The sequence below is a fragment of the Zingiber officinale genome, chromosome 1A, assembly GCF_018446385.1.
Source record: "Zingiber officinale cultivar Zhangliang chromosome 1A, Zo_v1.1, whole genome shotgun sequence".
In the NCBI taxonomy this organism is placed as follows: domain Eukaryota; kingdom Viridiplantae; phylum Streptophyta; class Magnoliopsida; order Zingiberales; family Zingiberaceae; genus Zingiber; species Zingiber officinale.
The window spans coordinates 162,959,071-162,978,619 of record NC_055987.1 but is presented as its reverse complement, the minus strand read 5'-3'; the positions used below and the strand labels follow the sequence as shown (position 1 = coordinate 162,978,619).

The 19,549-nt window shown below is 42.9% G+C and overlaps 1 protein-coding gene across 1 annotated transcript in view; it reads left to right on the top strand.

Moving 5' to 3' along the window:
* The window catches only part of LOC122006095 (boron transporter 4-like), a 33,647-nt gene extending 15,098 nt beyond the window's left edge, over positions 1-18,549 (top strand). The window contains exons 13-14 of the mRNA XM_042561446.1: positions 566-591; positions 18,405-18,549. Of these exons, the coding sequence (XP_042417380.1) occupies positions 566-591; positions 18,405-18,549 (171 nt within the window). The remainder of the gene's footprint in view (positions 1-565; positions 592-18,404) is intronic.
* Positions 18,550-19,549: the final 1,000 nt, after the last annotated feature.

Sequence of the window (19,549 nt, the reverse complement as noted above, 5' to 3'; positions counted from 1 at the left end):
GCGTCGTGAGAGGGAGCAGTCGCGGCGTTTGCGACGGGGTTCACAAGACGTACGTGAGGCAGCGGAGGCGTTGGAAGAAAAGGGCAGCTGACCTCGGAGGTGGCCGGCTTCGGAGGAGAGTAGAAGCGGCGACGTCGTCATTAACGTCGGCGATCGGCGTGGAGAAAGAGACCCCCTCCTTACCTGTGACCTTGGCGGTGTGTGTGAGAAGAGGTGGAGGTGATAGCGTGGTCATCGACGTGGAGAGGAGGTGGTCTCGAGCAGAAGGCGTCACAGTGGATATGGGGAAGGAAGGAGACGACTTAGAGGCGGTTGCCGCTCGACTGGCGGTGGCGTTAGCAACGGTGGTCGCGTGAGAGGCCACGGCGACAGAGAAGTGGAGGTGCGCTCCTTTGTCTACGGCGACAGTGTCGACGTTGAGGAAGCTTTCTCCCTAGTTCCCTTGGTGGCAGAGGAGAAAATCCAAGCAAAAGCCCCCCTTTTCCTTCCATGAACAGTAACCTAAAAAGAGGTGCTGTAGTCAAATGATCAAAGTGCCCTTCACTTTTTCCCTAATTCCTCCTAGGTCCTTAAGATATATCCACATCACAAGCCTCCCCTTCAAGTCTAATCGAATGAGGTGCAAGTCTGACTGACTAGATCCAACCAAACGAAAAGCGAAATCCATCCTGAATGTAGAGTCCGATCACTAGGTTTGTGGTATAACGTCAAACGAGTAACTATGGCGATGCCAAGTAAGTGACAGAAGTAATACCGAGTGAGTGATGAGAAAAAATGCTGAGTGTATGCTGAGTAAGCAATCGACCGAATGTCGAGGGAGACCGAGTGATATCAAGAAGAAGGTTGGACGATGTTGAGCAGAGAGATCGGGCAATTATGCAAATGCCAAGCGAGAAGTAAAAAATAGGTGTCGGCGGGGCAGCGAATGTGGAGCAAAGCTATGAGTGAGACACGAGCAGTAGGTGCATGGCAGAGCGACGAATGAGACGCGACCGACGAGTGCAAGGTAGAGCGACGAGTGAGTCGCGAATGATGAGTGCCAGGCAGAGCGGAGAATGAGACGTGAGCGATGAATGAGATGAATGTCGACCATGCTACCAGCTTCGAATAGAACGACAACTGAGACTAGCACTTAACCATGGAGAGAACCCGGCTGACTAGTTGTTGTGCCCTACCGAGAGGTCGTTGGCCATGATAGCCCTACTCGCTTATAACTCGCTCTTGGGAGAGAGTATGGAAAGTTGACTGAGAGAATTTGATCGAATGCCCGAATGGTACCTAGCGAATGCCCAGCGAATGTCGAGCGTGCGTAGTAGTGCTGAGAGGAAGATTGAAGAAATGCCGACCGAGCACTCGGGAAAATGTCGAGCCAATGGAAAGACAATGGGTGCACGGTATGGACCGAGCGGGTCGAAAGATGATGGGCGAGCTGTGTCAAGCGCATGATCGAGAAAATGTTGACCGAGCGACAGTAACCGCGATCGGGCGACCGAAAAATGTCGATCGGGCAATAGGGAGAATGCTGAGCGGGTCAAGCCAAGAGATCGATGGCGAACGAAAGCGAATCCCGTGAGTGGAAGCAGATCCCGTGAGCGGAGTGGGCGTAAAGCCTATGAAATCGAAGGCGAACGGGAGCAGAGCCCTTGAGTCGAGCAACGAGTGAGAATCGAGTATCAAGCAATGCGACGAGTGAGATGATTGCCGACCGAGTAACAACAATCAACGAAATGCGAATGGTGAGTGCTGGGTAGAGCGGCGAGTGAAGTGAGTGTGATGAGTGTCGGGCAGAGCAGCGAGTGAGCGGTGAGTGTCAACCGAGCAACAGCGGTGAGCAAAACGCGAATGGTGAATGTCGGGTACAACAACGAGTGAAGCAAGTGTCTGACACCAACTAGGAGGGAAACCTGACCGGCTAGTTGTGCGCGAGAGCCCTACTCGCTTATAACTTGCATTGGGGCGAGAATTTGAAATACAGACTAGGAGGTCATTAGTCATGAGAGCATGCTCACTTATAACTCGCACTAGGGCAACAGTTTGGAATCCCGATCGAGAGGTCGTTGGGGAGTGAGAGCATGCTCGCTTATAACTCGTGCTAGGGCGAGACTTGAATCCCAACCGAGAGGTCGTTGGGGTGTGAGAGTATGCTCACTTATAACTCGCGCTGGGACGAGAGTCTGGAGTCCCGACCAAGAGGTCATTGGGGTGCGAGAGCATGCTCACTTATAACTTGCGCTGGGGCGAGAGTCTGGAGTCCCGACCAAGAGTTCATTGGGGTGTGAGAGTATGCTCGCTTATAACTCGTGTTGGGACGAGAGTTTGGAGTCCTGACCGAGAGGTCGTTGGGGCGTGAGAGCATGCTTGCTTATAACTTGCACTGGGGTGAGAGTTTGGAGGTGCAAGAGCATGCTCACTTATAACTCGCGCTGAGTCTGGAGGCGTGAGAGCATGCTCATTTATAACTCGCGTTGGGGCGAGAGTCTGAAGACGTGAGAGCATGCTCACTTATAACTCACGTTAGGGCGAGAGTTTGGAGCCCGACCGGGAGGTCATTGGTCGCGAGAGCATGCTCGCTTATAACTCGCGCTGGGATGAGAGTCTGGAATCCAACTGGGAGGTCGTTGGTCGCGAGAGCATGCTCGCTTATAACTCATGTTGGGGCGAGAGTTTGGAGCCCGACCGGGAGGTCATTGGTCGCGAGAGCATGCTCGCTTATAACTCACACCAGGGCTATAGTTTGGAGCTTGACTGGGAGGACGTTGGTAATACTCCGGTCCGAGACCGATGGTGATATTCTGGTCTAGGACCAGTAGAGATACTTCAGTCCGAGACCAGTGGCGATAACTCAACCTTGAACGGGGGAGGCGAAGCCTTGAAGTCCATAGAAGAGGAGCCCGTAGCAATATAAGGGAGCAGAGCCTTTATCATACCTGATCGCGGAGTGGTATCGACCGGCGGCGGATCTGACTTGATCCCTCAACTCTGAAATCCCCGTGAAGTCAAGGAGAGAAATAGTATCGATCCCTTGACTCCCAAATGTCTGCAGAGTCAGGGAGAGAATAATCTGAGCTCTAACCGTTAAAGGGAGTGAAGCCCATAGCAATATAAGGGAACAGAGTCCATAACAATAGAAGGAAGTAGAGCCTATAGACGTAAGAGGATGCAAAATCCCCATAGATGGAGGGTACAAAGCATATAGTAGTAATAGAGTGCAGCACCTATAGCAGTAAGAGGATGTAGAGCCATATATTGAAGGGTGCAGAGCCTATAGTAGTAAGAGGATGCAGAGTCTCATGGTGAAGGGTGCAGAGCCTATAACAGTGAGAGAATGTAAAGCCCCATGGTGAAGGGTGCAGAGCCTATAACACATCTGACTAGGGAGCTAGGCCTCTAGTCCCTGATCGAAGAGTAAGGCCCCTAGCCTGTAATCAAAGAGCAAAGCCCCTAGACCCTGTATTGGATCGAGAAGCGCTAGAGAGGGGGGGGGGGTGAATAGCGCTCGTGACTATTTCGTTCGATTTAAAACTTGATCGAGATAACACAACGGAAAAATGAATAAAAGAAAACACAACATGCTAACACAGGTCGTTTACTTGGTTCGGAGCCTGTGGCGACTCCTACTCCAAGGCCCACGCTCGTTGAGCGTTTACGTTGGGCAACAACTATAATTTCGTTAAAGTGTTTACAAGATGAAGTACAATAATTAAAAAGAAATAACTAAATTATACCAACGCCAATAGAAAACTAAATATTCTGAGCTTCGGGTCGTCGGTGTCAAGTTGTGGCTTCGTCGGAATGTCTCGTTAGCAGCTCGTTGCATAAGGCTGGTTTAGAAGGTTATGTCTTTACTGCTGCCTCGAGACATCCTTATAAAGGGTGTTCAAGGCACCTCCATTAAGCTCTAAGGCGCCTCCAACCCAATATTTAATCCCGATTCAGCCGTTGTCGATCAGGCTTTGACCGTTATTCATTATCCACCTAAAGGCGCCTTTAATGCCACTCCAGGGAGCCTCCAAGCCGCGGTACAAGGCGCCTTCAGTCCCCATGAAGGCGCCTCCATCTCCTTCTCGTAGACAACCTCCACCTTGTACCTGAGGCGCCTCCAAGCTCCATGGAGGCGCCTCGGGTACTGTTCATTCGAGATGAAAAAATGCTCCTTTGTTCCTGCAAAATATGTTAGTCCCAAACACATACCCTGCAAAACAAAGTTAGCACATAATAATCATAGTGAATAAAATATTGATAGTCTCTGGACTATCTTGGGTTTGACTTCGGATTTCCAACTGGAAACCCTAGGTCGACCCGACGCCTATTGTTCCCTCTGCGGGGAACGCGTCCTCACCTACTCCTCTCAAGAGAACTACCTATTGCCAGTGTGATCTTCCAGATCGACTGGACTTTTGCTCGGCACTCGATGCTTCCGGACTTTCTGTTGGACGCCTGCTCCCCGACTCGTCTAGTCTTCCACCTGGTTCGTGACACCAAGATTTTCGCCTAGAGTTACCACCCCCTAGGACTTTTGCCTGAAGTCGTCGACCCACCAAGACTTTCAACATGGGGTTACCACCCCCTAGGATTTTCTACTTGCCTAATCGCAGCTAGGATTTTTGCCTAAGTATACTTAGGACTTTTCTGCAAGCTTATCCAAACTATTAAATCACACGTAATCTTAACTTTGAATCCCTTTTCTATTATCAAAACTTGGGTTCGATCATCGGATGTTTCCCACACTAACAATCTCCCCCTTTTTGATTATGGTAACCGAAATTCAAAGTTAAATAAAAAGACAATAAAGAAAGACAGTGATCGCGAAAAGAATAATTTAGCATGAAAAACATATACAAAGCTCCCCCTTAATCATAGCTCCCCTTTTAAATTATCAAAATTTTAATTTTGCTTTGAATTTCCTTTATACTCTCCTCCTTTGTCATACATCAAAATAATCAAGAGAGTTAGAGAAGAAAGAGTGATAAACAACCTTAGCTAGTATTGTGAACCTTTAACTTTTCATAATGAATTTTAATTTTTCAAAAAGATAAATAAAATAATGTTAGATAAACACTTAGCTAAGAAATACTTTGATAAGCACTTAGTCTTCTTAGAGGTTGTCTCGTAAAATTATTTAGCTAGGTGAAAGAAAAAATCTTCTTCCTTTAAAAATAAGGAATTGAAAGTTACTTTAGCTAAGAGAAGATGATATTGATTTGAAAAATAACTTAGCTAAAATATGAAAACCTTTATAAAAAGAAATACTTTTGTTAAATCCTTGGTTTTAAGGAGAGGAGTTAAAAAAAAACTTAACTAATTTTGAAAAGGCATTTTTTTGGAACAATACTTAGGAGAAGCTTTTGAGAAAAAGACTTAGTTATATTGAAACAGCCAAATTTGAAAAAAGTACTTAGGTAACTTTTGAAAAAAAAACTTTTTGAGAAAAGTTAGATTTATAGAATTTTTCTCAAAATTGGCTAAGTTTGAAGGCATTTGAAAATGGCTATAGAGGGCATTTAGCTAAAATTTTAAATAGGCCTTTTGAGAAGTTATTGGAAAATATAGCAAACGTTGAAATATTTAGTTTGAAAGACTTAGTTAAATTTAGCTGCAGAGAGGGAGGAGCTTAACTTGTAAACGTTTGAATTAAGGTCGTTCATTTAAATTCAAGTAGTCCTAATGTCCAAGCATGAGTATTTATTTTATCTCCTGGGTCAAATGTCTAACCATTAGTTACTAACTGTTTACCCAGAAGGTAACAACTTTCACTTGGCTAGTCAAGTTAAGTTGACACTCTACTTAGATTTGACTAAGTCAGGATTACTTAACTCGATTACTGTATTTTTGGTATTTAACGTCCAGACTTCCTGCGATGCGCAAAGATAAGCATACTGAAGTCTAGGTTGTACCCTATGCATCTCACGCCATTCTAAGTTTTACAAACACAAGCAAGTTATGCCTAGCGTGTTTGTGAGATGCTTTGGCTAAAACCTAGGGGAACATGATATCTAAAGGTAAGTTCCTAGGCTAAGTCCAATTTTGAAAATCTAATAAAGTTAGAATTTTGAAATCAACATTTTTCTTAGAAGTTTTATAAAAGAAACTAAGCAAGAGTTTAACTAGATGTGCCGAACTAAGTAACTTATAAAAAACTAGTAAGCAGAAAGTTAGGTGGTGTAACTAAACTCTAATCGACAAAAGTGTAACTAGATAATAGTAGCAAATGAAAGTGTCTATGTCTACAGTCCAAAGTACAATGCATGAAAAGATAGTATCAGTAAGTAGGATCATCAGCTAGAGGGTCGTCAGCTGGAGGTGGTGCAAGAGGCTGCTCAGGAGTAGGCTGTCCCTAACGAAGAGAGGCAAAGCCGGAAGCTACCTCTGTGCGAAGCATGCGAAACTCATCCAGCATAAGCCGTCGTGTCTGAGCGGAGTAAGCCTCGAGACGTGTGAGTTGGTCCTCGACAGATAAGGAGGTGAATCGTCGAGTCGAGGTTGAGGGCCCTGCCAAACTGGAGGGCTGTCCATGAAAATCCTCGATTGTGAACTCTAATACGTCCTCCCCCTCGGTTGGAGCAAAGAAGGCAAAGAACTCGGTGTCTGCCTCGGGCCCTCTCGGAGCAACTGGCTCATCCTCGGCTGGGTCGACTGGCGGAGGCCTGCCCACCCATGCTAGGACCCCCTGAGCAGTGACATCTATATGCGCTAGCCTAAGAGAACCCAACTCATACTCATCGTAACGGGTAAGGGGAAGGACCGCCCCCCGTGTCACATCTATGCCCTTAATCGTCGAAAATATAGATGTCAGTATATGACAGTAGGGCATATGAACTACTCTGGATGTGACAAGACTCGCTGCATGAACTAAGTTTGAGAAAATATGTAATGCAATGTTTATCTCTAAATGATGACATAATGCGTACAAAAAGAAGGAATGGGATGGTCGCATCTTTGGGACGTCCCGAGATGTGATGGGTAGTATGCATGCAGTGAGGACTCTATACATGATATAGTCCTCAACTCTGAGAGACATCGACCTAAAGTCAGAGACTCCAAGTGGTCTCTCCCCACCAAAAAAGTACTCGTAGAGTGTATCTAGAGTAATGTGGGAGTAGGGGTCGCCAAAGGGCAGATCCCTACTAGGGTAACACAGGAAAGAAGATGCTGACTGTCTAAGATCTAAGCTAGTGTGTAATAAGGCAGGTGTAAACTAGATGTCCTATCCACCAACCCGGGTGGAATAGACCAAATCATCAACCTTTTCAAGGTTGTTAAAAAACTAGGCACATAGATCTCTGTTTACTGCATGACTGCAGTAAACTAGTCTGTCCAACTGATAATGGGCAATCATCTCTATAACAGATGGACAATAAGTCATGAAACATGGTCTGTTTAGGTATCTACACTTAATGACAGAGTATGAATGCTGAGAAAAACTAATCCTATGCTGCTCAGTAGGGAATCTAACGTCGGTGGACGGGGTCGTACTCGAGGTGGACGCAACATTGCGTTGTTTCCTAATTTCAACCATATACATAAAGATTTTCAAAATAATCACTAAAACTATATAAAAGATGATTTCAGATAGTTTAGAGTATACCTAGGAAGCATTGTAGGGTATTTGAAAGAGTTGAAGGGTAGAATTTGAGGTTAAGGCGCCTTGAATCCAAGGTTTCGGCAAGAAGACAAACTGCAGCGAACTCTCTGTTCGCTGCCTATTTCTGTGTTGAAAGCGCCTCCAAGCACGTTGAAGACGCCTCCAATAAAGAGTTTAGGGCGCCTCGGACCAATCAGATGATTTTGGCGGGAGTTTTCCCGCCTATCGTAGAGGGCGCCTCTATCGCAGAGGCACCCTCATCAGGCGCCTTTTCATATTTTTTGTTTTTTTGTGTTTTTTGTTTTTTTTAAATATTTTAAATAAGTTTTAGAATAGGTTTTTAAAATATTTTTAAATAAGTTTTTAAAAGATTTTTAAAATAATTTTTTAGAAGATTTTTAAATAAGTTTTAAAAAGTTTTTTAAATAAGTTTTTAAAAGATTTTTTAAATACGTTTTTTAAAAGATTTTTAAAAGATTTTTTAAATAAGTTTTAAAAAATATTTATTAAATAAGTTTTTTAAAATATTTTTAAATAAGTTTTTAAAAGATTTATTAAATAAGTTTTTTAAAAGATTTTTTAAATAAGTTTTTAAAAGATTTTTAAATAAGTTTTTTAGAGATTTTTAAATAAGTTTTTAAAAGATTTTTAAATAAGTTTTTAAAAGATTTTAAAATAAGTTTTTAAAAGTTTTTAAAATAAGATTTTAAAAGATTTTTAAAATAAGTTTAAAAGATTTTTAAATAAGTTTTTAAAAGATTTTTAAATAAGTTTTTAAAAGATTTTTTAAATAAGTTTTAAAAATATTTTTAAATAAGTTTTTAAAAGATTTTTTAAATAAGTTTTTAAAAGATTAAATAAGGTTTTTAAAAAAATTTAAATAAGTTTTTTAAAAGATTTTTAAATAAGTTTTAAAAATATTTTTTAAATAAGTTTAAAATATTTTTAAATAAGTTTTTAAAAGATTTTTAAAAGATTTTTTAAATAAGTTTTTAAAAGATTTTTTAAATAAGTTTTTAAAAGATTTTTAAAATAAGTTTAAAAGATTTTTAATAAGTTTTTAATAGCTTTTTTAAGTAAGTTTAAAAGATTTTTAAATACGTTTTTAAAAGATTTTTAAATAAGTATTTAAAAGATTTTTTAAATAAGTTTAAAAGATTTTTAAATAAGTTTTTAGAATATTTTTAAATAAGTATTTAAAAGATTTTTTAATTAGGTTTTAAAAAGATTTTTAAATATTTTTTTAAAAGATTTTTTAAATAAGTATTTAACAGATTTTTAAATAAGTTTTTAAAAAGATTTTTAAATAAGTTTTTAAATGATTTTTAAAAGATTTTTTAAATAAGTTTTAAAAAAATTTTTAAATAATTTTTTTAAAGATTTTTTAAATAAGTTTTAAAAAAAATTTAAAATAAGTTTTAAAAATATTTTTTAAATAAGTTTTTAAAAGATTTTTAAATAAGTTTTTAAAATATGTTTAAAAGATTTTTAAATAAGTTTTTAAAATATTTTTAAATAAGTATTTAACAAATTTTTAAATAAGTTTTTTTTAAAGATTTTAATATTAATTTTAAATTTAATCCTTATTCATCTCACCCAATCTAAATTTTTCAATCAGAGGATCTTATAATTTTTGTGAGATGAATTTGGTTCAGTTATAGGGTTAGGTTTAACTTTGTGTTTGATTCAGGTTTGACTTTGGGCTCAGCAAATAGGTATTCTTTGGATAAACCTTTGAGCTATGGTGAGTCACTTGGACATCATTAAAGTAACCATGCCTTCGAAGTTTTCCAAATAGTCATATCCACTGAACTTAGTACAAAACATTGGTTTAACTAGTTAGGATCTGTAGAGGGTAGATTCGGTCAGTTCCACTTAGCCAAATGCACGAGGTCGAAGCCATATCTTCCTAGACATGCATAAACTAAGCTTCCCTAACATACTATCATTCAAAACTTCACCAGTACCGTAGGTCAAGTTAAACCTAGCCCTCTTAGTTCTAACCCTAATTACCCTGCTGGGTAGCTTGGTTTGGATTACCCTGCCGGGTAGGTTAGTTTTGGAGGTGCCAGCTATTCTGGAGTCTCCCTACATTATTAATTTATAGATTGGGTTAAAGTTTCTTAATTTAATTGTATTTTAATTATTTTCTTTTAATTATTTATCTATTTATTAATATGGTTTTTCTTTTGGTCCCCCTGGATCATAGCCTCGATATGGTCTATCAAGGTAATGTACTTGATCCTTGGGAACCCAATATTGACCAAGTCCAACTTGATTGACCAAGTTAGACTTGGGTACCCATGCTTGGACCACTTTTCTATTTGTTCTGTTGACTAATGATAAATATGATCTATACTTCTTTTTAGGCTTGAATCCAATTCCGGATCTGTTGTATACAGCCTTTTGTTTTTCAAGAATCAGGTCAAGATTCTTGGAACCCAAAGTGAACCGTTCCAACGCGATCTTCAAATCCTTGACTTGAATTTTCAGGTTGGAATTCTCTTCCTCAAGCTTTTGGACTTGAGTTGAGGTTCCAGTCTGAACGGATTCAGACAAGGATTTGGAGTTGGTCGCTTCTTTAAGGGTTGTCACCTTTTTCAAAAGTGACTTGATCCGAATATTGGATTTTTCTAATTTACGTAACAAATAATTAACTAAATTATTTAAGCGTGGAATACTTACAACGGGGTCAGACCCTTCGGAAATGGATACGGATCCGTGGCTTCTTTCCGATTCAGCTTCTGATTTGCTCTCGCTCTTGGACATATTGGTCTGGTCCCAGGCCATCGGTGCAAGGAGACTCGTCTGATCGAGTTCATCGTCGTCGTCTTTTGAGGAAGATTCTTCGAATGTTGCCTTCAAGACCTTTTTCCTTCTTTGTTTCTTTATCTCCTTTTGGTTGGGGCAGTTGGCTTTGATGTGTCCATTCTGGTTGCAGTCATAGCACGTCACTTCAAATTTTACCTTTGAGCTTGATTGTGCTTCCTTGGACTGGACTGCCTTCTTGAGGTCCCTTTTGTTGAACCCCTTCTTCTTCTTGTAGAGCCTTTTTACAAGGTTGATGAGTTTAGCCGTTAGTTCGTCATCTTCATCGTCTGAGTCAGGTTCTTCATCTGATTCTGGTTCGGTTCTACGCCTTGGTCTTGGTTCGCGTGTTCTGCTTGTACCTGCAACCAAAGGAATGCCCTTCTCGGTTGGTTGTGCATTAGTCTGCTCATGTAATTCGAACTTAGAGAATAATTTATCTAATTTTATAGAAGATAAGTCCTTGGAGACTTTGTAGGCATCTACCATTAATGCCCACAAGGTACTCCTCGGAAACGCGTTGAGAGCATACCTTATTATATCCCTGTTCTCGACCATTTGCCCGATCGCGTGGAGGGAGTTGAGAATGTCTTGAATACGTGCGTGGAGTTGACTTGCTGTCTCTCCTTCCTGCATTTTGAGATTGTATAGTTTATTAAACAACAAATCTCTTTTGCTTACCTTGGTGTCGGAGGTGCCCTCGTGCATTTCGATCAACTTATCCCATATCACTTTTGCGATTGAAAACGGACCAACTCTGTTGAGCTCCTCCTTGGTCAATCCACACTGGAGAGTGCAGGTCGATCTGGCATTGGCTTCCACCTTCTTGATTAGAGATGGTTCCCAGTTCTGCAGGGTGTAGGCTTGCTGTCTTCGTCGGTTGGCAGTTGAAACCCAGTCTTGACGATCATCCACATCTCCAACTGGATTTTTAGAAAAGTCTCCATTCGTCCTTTCCAGTACCTGAAATCTTCTCCAGTGAAGAGCGGGGGATGAACGGTGATGTAACCTTCTTGCTGGGCCATTTAATTAATATGCAAGAAAGGAAAGAAAAAAAAGGTGTCCCAAGACTAGGTCTTGAATTAGTAGTGTGGGAAAAAGTTAAAGTAACGAGCTCGAGTGATGTTGCACCAATTTCGAGCAAAAAGCGATTCGGAAAAAGAATTAGAATGTAGCTATTAAGCTAATTCTAATTGACTCCGTAAAACTGAAAATAACAACAAAAAAATACTTGATTGGTGGTTGCACCAAATCGAAGCGACTCCGCTCTGATACTAATTGTTGGATCGAGAAGCGATAGGGGGTGAATAGCGCTCGTGGATATTTCGTTCGATTTAAAACTTGATCGAGATAACACAGCGGAAATGAATAAAAGAAAACACAACACGCTAACACAGGTCGTTTACTTGGTTCGAAGCCTGTGGCAACTCCTACTCCAAGGTCCACGCTCGTTGAGCGTTTACGTTGGACAACAACTATAATTTCGTTAAAGTATTTACTGTTGGACCCCGTGGTAGTTTTGATGTGATCACCCAAGTTGGTTAGGTCCTGCGTTTTGTCTGATCCCTGTGTCTGAGTGTGCAGGAACTTAGGAGCACAGGAAGTCGAGCGGAAGACGCAGATAGCGAGAAGAATGACATGAGAAGGGAGCCGACGGGCTCGGTGCGTCCGAAGGACGAGAGAGCTGCGGAAGAGTACTCTGGTGGAGCGAGAAGAACGTGTGCGACGTTCGAGGGACGAGAAGTTGGACTGAAGCCTGCTCGAGGAGAAGGACGGGAACTGGGTTCGGGTGAGCCCTATTCCGGATGGCCGCAATCACCCAAGGAGCCGAACCGGAGCAAGTCAACTGGGAGTTGACTTGTCAACGGTTCGGTCGACCGAACCTATTGATCGGTCGACCGAACCCTTATTCAACCGAAGCCAACCGCAGTAGACACGTCGAATGCCACGTCAGAAGCTGACCGTTGGTGAAGCTGATCGGTCGACCGAACCTTCTGATCGGTCGACCGAACCCAAGTTTATCCAGAGACACGTCGAGCAGTTTGATCGGGCCAATTCAGCTGGAGACCGTTGACCGATCGGTCGACCGAACAAAAGGATCGGTCGACCGAACCTGAGCTTGATCCACAGAGACTGCACCTGGATGAAAAACTGGGCAGGTACAGCAGGTTCGGTCGACCGAACCTGGGGATCGGTCGACCGATCCCTCTCGAGTCAAACCTGATCCCGAAGGATCAGGTGATCTGATAAGCTCGAGAAACCCCTATATAAAGAGGGTCTCGGGCAGCTTCAAAGAACAACGAAATCATACGAAAAACCAACTCTTGTAATCTCTGTTTAAGCAACCTCTGTGCTCTCAAAGTGTAAAAGGCTTCTCCGCCTTCAAAGAAGGAGTTTCTTACTGCGACTTTCATTGCCCTGGATTAACAACCCTCTTGGTTGTAACCAGGTTAAAACTCTGAGTTCTATTTCTTTTCTGTCGTTTTATTTTGTTATTAAGTGTTGCTTTATTTTAAGAGTTGAAACGCTTTGAGGAGGGTTATTTTTACTTGCAGGCAATTCACCCCCCTCTTGTCGGTCCCCGCTGTACCAACAAGTGGTATCAGAGCCTGATCACCTCAGAATGACTAATCGCCAACTGAAGCACTACGATCAAGACAATGGCTGGCGTGAACATTCATCCCCCAAAGTTCGATGGAGATTTCGCTACTTGGAAGCGAAAAATGGAGGTATTCTTTAAAACAGACTTTGATATTTTAATTACTATGAAATATGGTTTTGCAGCTCCTAAAGACAAAGAAGAAAACACGTGGAGCAAGAAGGAGCAAGCTGATTTTGTCGCCAACGGAAAAGCTGAATTCCACCTCCTCAGCGTTCTGCCACCTCAGGAGGTAAGTAGGATCGTAAGCTACGTCTCAGCGAAAGATCTCTGGGAGAAATTCCTGGAGCTTCACGAAGGTACCTTTGAAGCGAAGCTGGCACGACGCGACATCCTCCGAACACAACTAACAAACCTCCGGATGAACAATGGTGAGAAGGTAGCGCAACTCCAAGCAAGAATCAAGGAGCTGATAACGCAACTAACGAACCTTGGAGAAGAAGTAACCAACCGGGATTCCATCAGATACGCACTCAATGCCTTCCCGAGGAATTCAGAATGGGCGTCCTTAGTAGATGCTTACTACATCTCTAAGGACTTTGAGGTAAGTAGCTTAGAAAACTTGTTTTCAACTTTCGAACTTCACGAGTCTCGACTTGCAGAAAAACCAGTAGAGAAGTCGAACCTCAACATTGCTCTACGAGCTGAAAAGGACGATCCCGACTCCGAAGCGTCAATCGACGAAAACGAAGCTGCGTTAATGGTAAGACGTTTTAATAAGTTTTTTAAATGTAACAAGTTTAGATCGCAGTCAAGTAAACGTCATCAAAAAGGAAGGACAGTCCGGTGCTACAATTGCAACGAAGAAGGGCACATCAAGGATGATTGCCCAAAATTGAAGAGCAAACAGAAAGATAAGGAAAGAAGCAAGAAACCAGCTCGACCAAAGCACAAAAATCTGAAGGCGACATGAGATGACTCTTCATCCTCTGAGTCAGAAGTCGAAGAATTCGCAGGATTAGCTCTACTAGCTAACCATCAGTCAGAAGAAGAGTCAAGCTCAAAGATGAGCATCGATGAAGGGGGAGGATCGGAACATCAGAAGAAGAAAGCAGTAGTGAAGGGGGAGCGTCACCAGATCAGGTAAGTAAGGTACGCAATCTAACCCCGACTCAATCTTTTAAATTTATTAAAGCTCTTTCTAAAGAATTAGATAAATTAGAAAAAGAAAATGAAGATTTGAAATCAGAAAATGAAAATTTAAAACTGCAAATTGAAAAATTGAAATCTGATGCATGCTTAAAGATAAATGTGTTTCCAAAATCAAAACTTAAAATTTATGGAAAATTAAACTGGTATATAAGGAAGCATCAGTGTCAACTTAGGAAAATTCCTAAGAATTATATACCCCCTAAGTTTTTGACTAATCCTGTAGGAAGGAACCTTTATTGGGTTCCAAAATCTGTGCTAAACTAATCTCTTAAAGTTAAAAGCTTACAGTGAGAAAATTAAACATTGAAATTCTTTATGGACGCTTTGTCTAAGGAAGTGGTTGTTGCTCCAATAACTAAGAAGGTCTAGTGCCTCGCCATGACCTGGAAGCTAAAATATTGAAAGAAAATGTTTAATTAACTTTCTGAAAAAGCATTAAAAATAAAAATTATATAATGCTTTGAAAGTTTATCAAACATTTTTTTTTAAATTCTAACTTAAATTTTTTTTTTTGTTAGAAATTAGAACTTTTCCTTTTTTTTAATTGACTTAGAATTTTTTTAAAAAAATTGAGTTTAACTTGGAAATTTTTTTTCAAACCTCATTCTTACTTAATTTTTTTTTAAAATTCAAATTTCTGCAAAATCATTTTTAATAATTTTTTTTTTCTTTCTCTAAAGTTAAAAATTTTTCTAAAATATTTTTGAGTTCTCACCCCGTTTTTGCTGTGATCAAAGAGGGAGATAAAAGTACAGTATAAGTTTAGGGGAGTTAGGAAATTGAAATTTTATTATTTTTCTCTAAACTGTGTTGTAATTTTAGTTATTGCAAATTTATGCTATACTTGTTAGTTTAGTAATTTTCTTAAAATTACGTTTGTCTATTTTTAACCCTAACTTGAACTTGGTTGATGCACATCAAAAAGAGGGAGATTGTTGGACCCCGTGGTAGTTTTGATGTGATCAACCAAGTTGGTTAGGTCCTGCGTTTTGTCTGATCCCAGGAAGTCGAGCAGAAGACGCAGCTAGCGAGAAGGACGACACGGGAAGGGAGCCGACGGGTTCGGTGCGTCCAAAGGACGAGAGAGCTGCGGAAGAGTACTCCGGTGGAGCGAGAAAAACGTGCGCGACGTTCGAGGGACGAGAAGCCGGACGGAAGCCTGCTCGAGGAGAAGGCCGGGAACTGGGTTCGGGTGAGCCCTATTACGGATGGCCGCAATCACCCAAGGAGCTGAACCGGAGCAAGTCAACTGGGAGTTGACTTGTCAACGGTTCGGTCGACCGAACCTATTGATCGGTCGACCGAACCCTTATTCAACTGAAGTCAACCGCAGCAAACACGTCGAATGCCACGTCAGAAGCTAACCGTTGGTGAAGCCGATTAGTCGACCGAACCTTCTGATCGGTCGACCGAACCCAAGTTTATCCAGAGACACGTCGAGCAGTTTGATGGGGCCAACTCAGCTGGAGACTGTTGGCCGATCGGTCGACCGAACAAAAGGATCGGTCGACCGAACCTGAGCTCGATCCACAGAGACTGCACCTGGACGGAAAACTGGGCAGGTACAGTAGGTTCGGTCGACCGAACCTGGGGATCAGTCGACCGATCTCTCTCGAGTCAAACCTGATCCCGAAGGATCAGGTGATCTGATAAGCTCGAGAACCCCTATATAAAGAGGGTCTCGGGCAGCTTCAAAGAACAACGAAATCATACGAAAAAGCAACTCTTGTAATCTCTGTTTAAGCAACCTCTGTGTTCTCAAAGTGTAAAAGGCTTCTCCGCCTTCAAAGAAGGAGTTTCTTACTGCGCCTTTCATCGCCCTGGATTAACAACCCTCTTGGTTGTAACCAGGTTAAAACTCTGAGTTTTATTTCTTTTCTGTCGTTTTATTTTGTTATTAAGTGTTGCTTTATTTTAAGAGTTGAAACGCTTTGAGGAGGGTTATTTTTACTTGCAGGCAATTCACCCCCCTCTTGCCGGTCCTCGTTGTACCAACATTTATAAGATGAAGTACAATAATTAAAAAGAAATAACTAAATTATACCAACGATAATAGAAAACTGAAGATTCTGAGCTCCGGGTCGTCGGTGTCAAGTTGTGGCTTCGTCGGAACGTCTTGTTAGCAGCTCATTGCAAGGCTGGTTTAGAAGGTTATGTCTTTACTGTTGCCTCAGGACATTCTTATAAAGGGTGTTCAAGGCGCCTCCATTAAGCTCCAAGGCGCCTCCAACCCAAGATTTTATCCCGATTCAGCCGCTGTCGATCAGGCTTTGACCGCTGCTCGTTATCCACAAGAAGACCCCTTCAACGCCACTCTAGGGCGCCTCCAAACCGCGGTTCAAGGCACCTTCAGTCCCCATGAAGGCGCCTCCAGCTCCTTCTCGTAGATAGCCTCCACCTTGTACCTGAGGTGCCTCTAAGCTCCCTGGAGGTGCCTCGGGTACTGTTCATCCAAGGTGAAAAAATGCTTCTTTGTTCCTGCAAAGTGTGTTAATCCCAAATACATATCCTGCAAAACAAAGTTAACACATAATAATCATAGTGAATAAAATATTGATAGTCTCCGGATTATCCTAGGTTTGACTTCGGATTTCCAACCGGAAACCCTAGGTTAACCCGATGCCTACTGTTCCCTATGCGGGGAACGCGTCCTCACCTACTCCTCTCAGGAGAGTTACCTATTGCCAGTGTGAATCTCCAGATCGACTGGACTTTTGCTCGGCGCTCGATGCTTTCGGACTTTCTGCTGGACGCCCGCTCTCCAAACCGTCCAATCTTCCACCTGGTTCGCGATACCAGGATTTTCACCTAGGGTTACCACTCCCTAGGACTTTTGCCTAAAGCCGTCGACCTGCCAAGACTTTTCGCATAGGGTTACCATCCCCTATGACCTAGGGTTACCACCCCCTAGGATTTTCTACTTGTCTAACCGCATCTAGGACTTTTGCCTAAGTATACTTAGGACTTTTCTACAAGCTTATCCAAACTGTTAGATCACATGTAATCTTAACTTTGAATTCCTTTGCCATTATCAAAACTTGGATTCGATCATCGGATGCTTCCCGCACCAACACCCTGATCGGGAAGCTGTACTGCGAATCTTTGATCGGGGAGTTGTGTCCCTAGTGTCTGATCGGGGAGTTGTGCCCGTAATGTCTGATCGGGTAGCTGTGCACCTAGTGTCCACTCAAATATCTAAGGCCTTAGTCTTTGATCAAGGAACTAGGATCTTACTCTCTTATCAGGGAGCTATAGCAGATATTGTAATCGTAAAAAGGGAGCAGAGCCCATAACGTACTTGATGGAGGAGCTGTGCCAACCAACTGAGGATCTGTCTCGGTCCTTAGACTCCCAAATACCCATGGAGTCGGGGAAAAAATATAATGGAAAAATTAACTTGTCAGCCAGCTGAAGCTCCAAGTCAATCCCTCGACTCCCAAATACCCATGGAGAGAGGGGAGAAGATAATATGTTCGTCAGGATCCTCCGGAACTGTGATAATGGTAGAGAACCTTCCAACGTCATCAACGTTCCAGAACAGGTGAAGAAGATTCCCACAGACGACACCAAATTGATCCTGTCTGGAATCTGAGTCAGACAGACTGCCGGGTGAGGTGGATGTAATGTTGACCGAATCGCGATGTCCCGGAGGGGGGGGGGGTTATGCTAAGACAACTTCTATATTGACCAAGTCGTCAGAAGTCCTCTGGTCAACGCTACATGCAGCTAGCGACCGGGTCACCTCAGTATTTGGTACCCCGATGCTCGAGGCAGATCTAATGAGTATATAAGTAATAGACTAATGCTAGAATAATAAAATGAATGGAGAGTGAGTACGGAAACATACCCTGCCCTAGGGAGGCACCCTTGGGTGGATCGGTGAGCTGGTCGGGACGCTGCTCGAGTTGTCGTGACCCGGAAGAGTAGATGACTCCGAATAGGTTGGAGAGCTTGATTTGACGATGCAGATCCTGATGCGGTCTGGATCTAAAAGACGACATGCAGGTCGGGACCTCACCGCGCCACGCCGACCAGGATATGACATCGACACACAGGCCGAGATATGAGATCGACACGTAGGTTGGGATAAGACATCGGCACGTAGGCTGAGATAAGATATCAGTGCGTAGGCTGGGATACAATGGCGGCACGAAGGTTGGAACATAAAAACATCACACAAGTCAGGTTAGAACATAATGACAGTAAGAGCTCGAGGGCCCAATCGACATTGGAGGTGCACGACAATGCGGATCGAGAGCTAGAGAACCAGACCTACAAATTTGAGGTGCCGGCACCGGGGCTGACGGTTGAGGAGTGCTTGCCGGGAGTTATGGAACATTGCTGGTGAACGGAGGGATAAGAGAATATCGTCGAGGAGGGATATGTTCCCTCGCGAGGGATAAGAGGATATCGCCGAGGAGGGAGAGATGCCATACTGCATGGCCAACTAGCAAAGGGCTAACCAGTAGAGAGGGCTATGAGATGGACGAGTCTGCTGTGGCAACATTGTGCCGACGATGGCCAACTACAGGCGGAGGAGAGAAGGCTACCGGCGGGTAGCTGCGGATGTCGGAAGGGAGAGGGAGACGACGTGCGAGTAAGGGAGGTGACTTCTGCGTCGCAAGAGGGAGTAGTGGTGGCATCCGCGACGGGGGTTGCATGGCGGACATGAGGCAGCAGAGGTGCTGGAGGAAAGGGGCAGCCGACCTCGGAGGTGGCTGGCTTTGGAGGAGAGCAGAAGCGACGACATTGGCATCAACGTCAGCGATTAGCATGGAGAAAGAGACCCCCTCCTTACCTGTGACCTTGGCGGTGTGCGTGAGAAGAAGTGGAGGTGATAGCGTGGTCGTCGATGTGGAGAGGAGGTGGCGTGGAGGAGAAGTCGTCACAGTGGCTATGGGGAAGGAAGGATACGACTCAGAGGTGGTCGCAACGGGGGTCGCGTGAGAGGCCATAACGATAGAGAAGAGGAGGTGTGCCCCTTTGTCTACAGCGATAGTGTCGACGTTGAAGAAGAAGCTTTCTTCCTGGTTCCCTTGGCGGCGGAGGAGAAACCCCAAGCAAAAGCCCCCCCCCTGTCCTTCCATGAACAGTTACCTAAAAAGAGGTGCTATAGTCAAATGACCAAAGTGCCCCTTTCTTTTTTCCTAATTCCTCCTAGGTCCTTAAGATATATCCACATCAGGCAATTATAGAAAAATATTGCGTTGAGCCGCGTGATGACTCGACACTATCTCTGCTTGAAAATGATAGTCTGCAAGATTTAAGAAAGAGAGACAAGAATGCTCTCTTCCTCATTTATCAAGCTTTAGATGAGGATGATTTTCAGAAGATCTCAAGTGCTACTT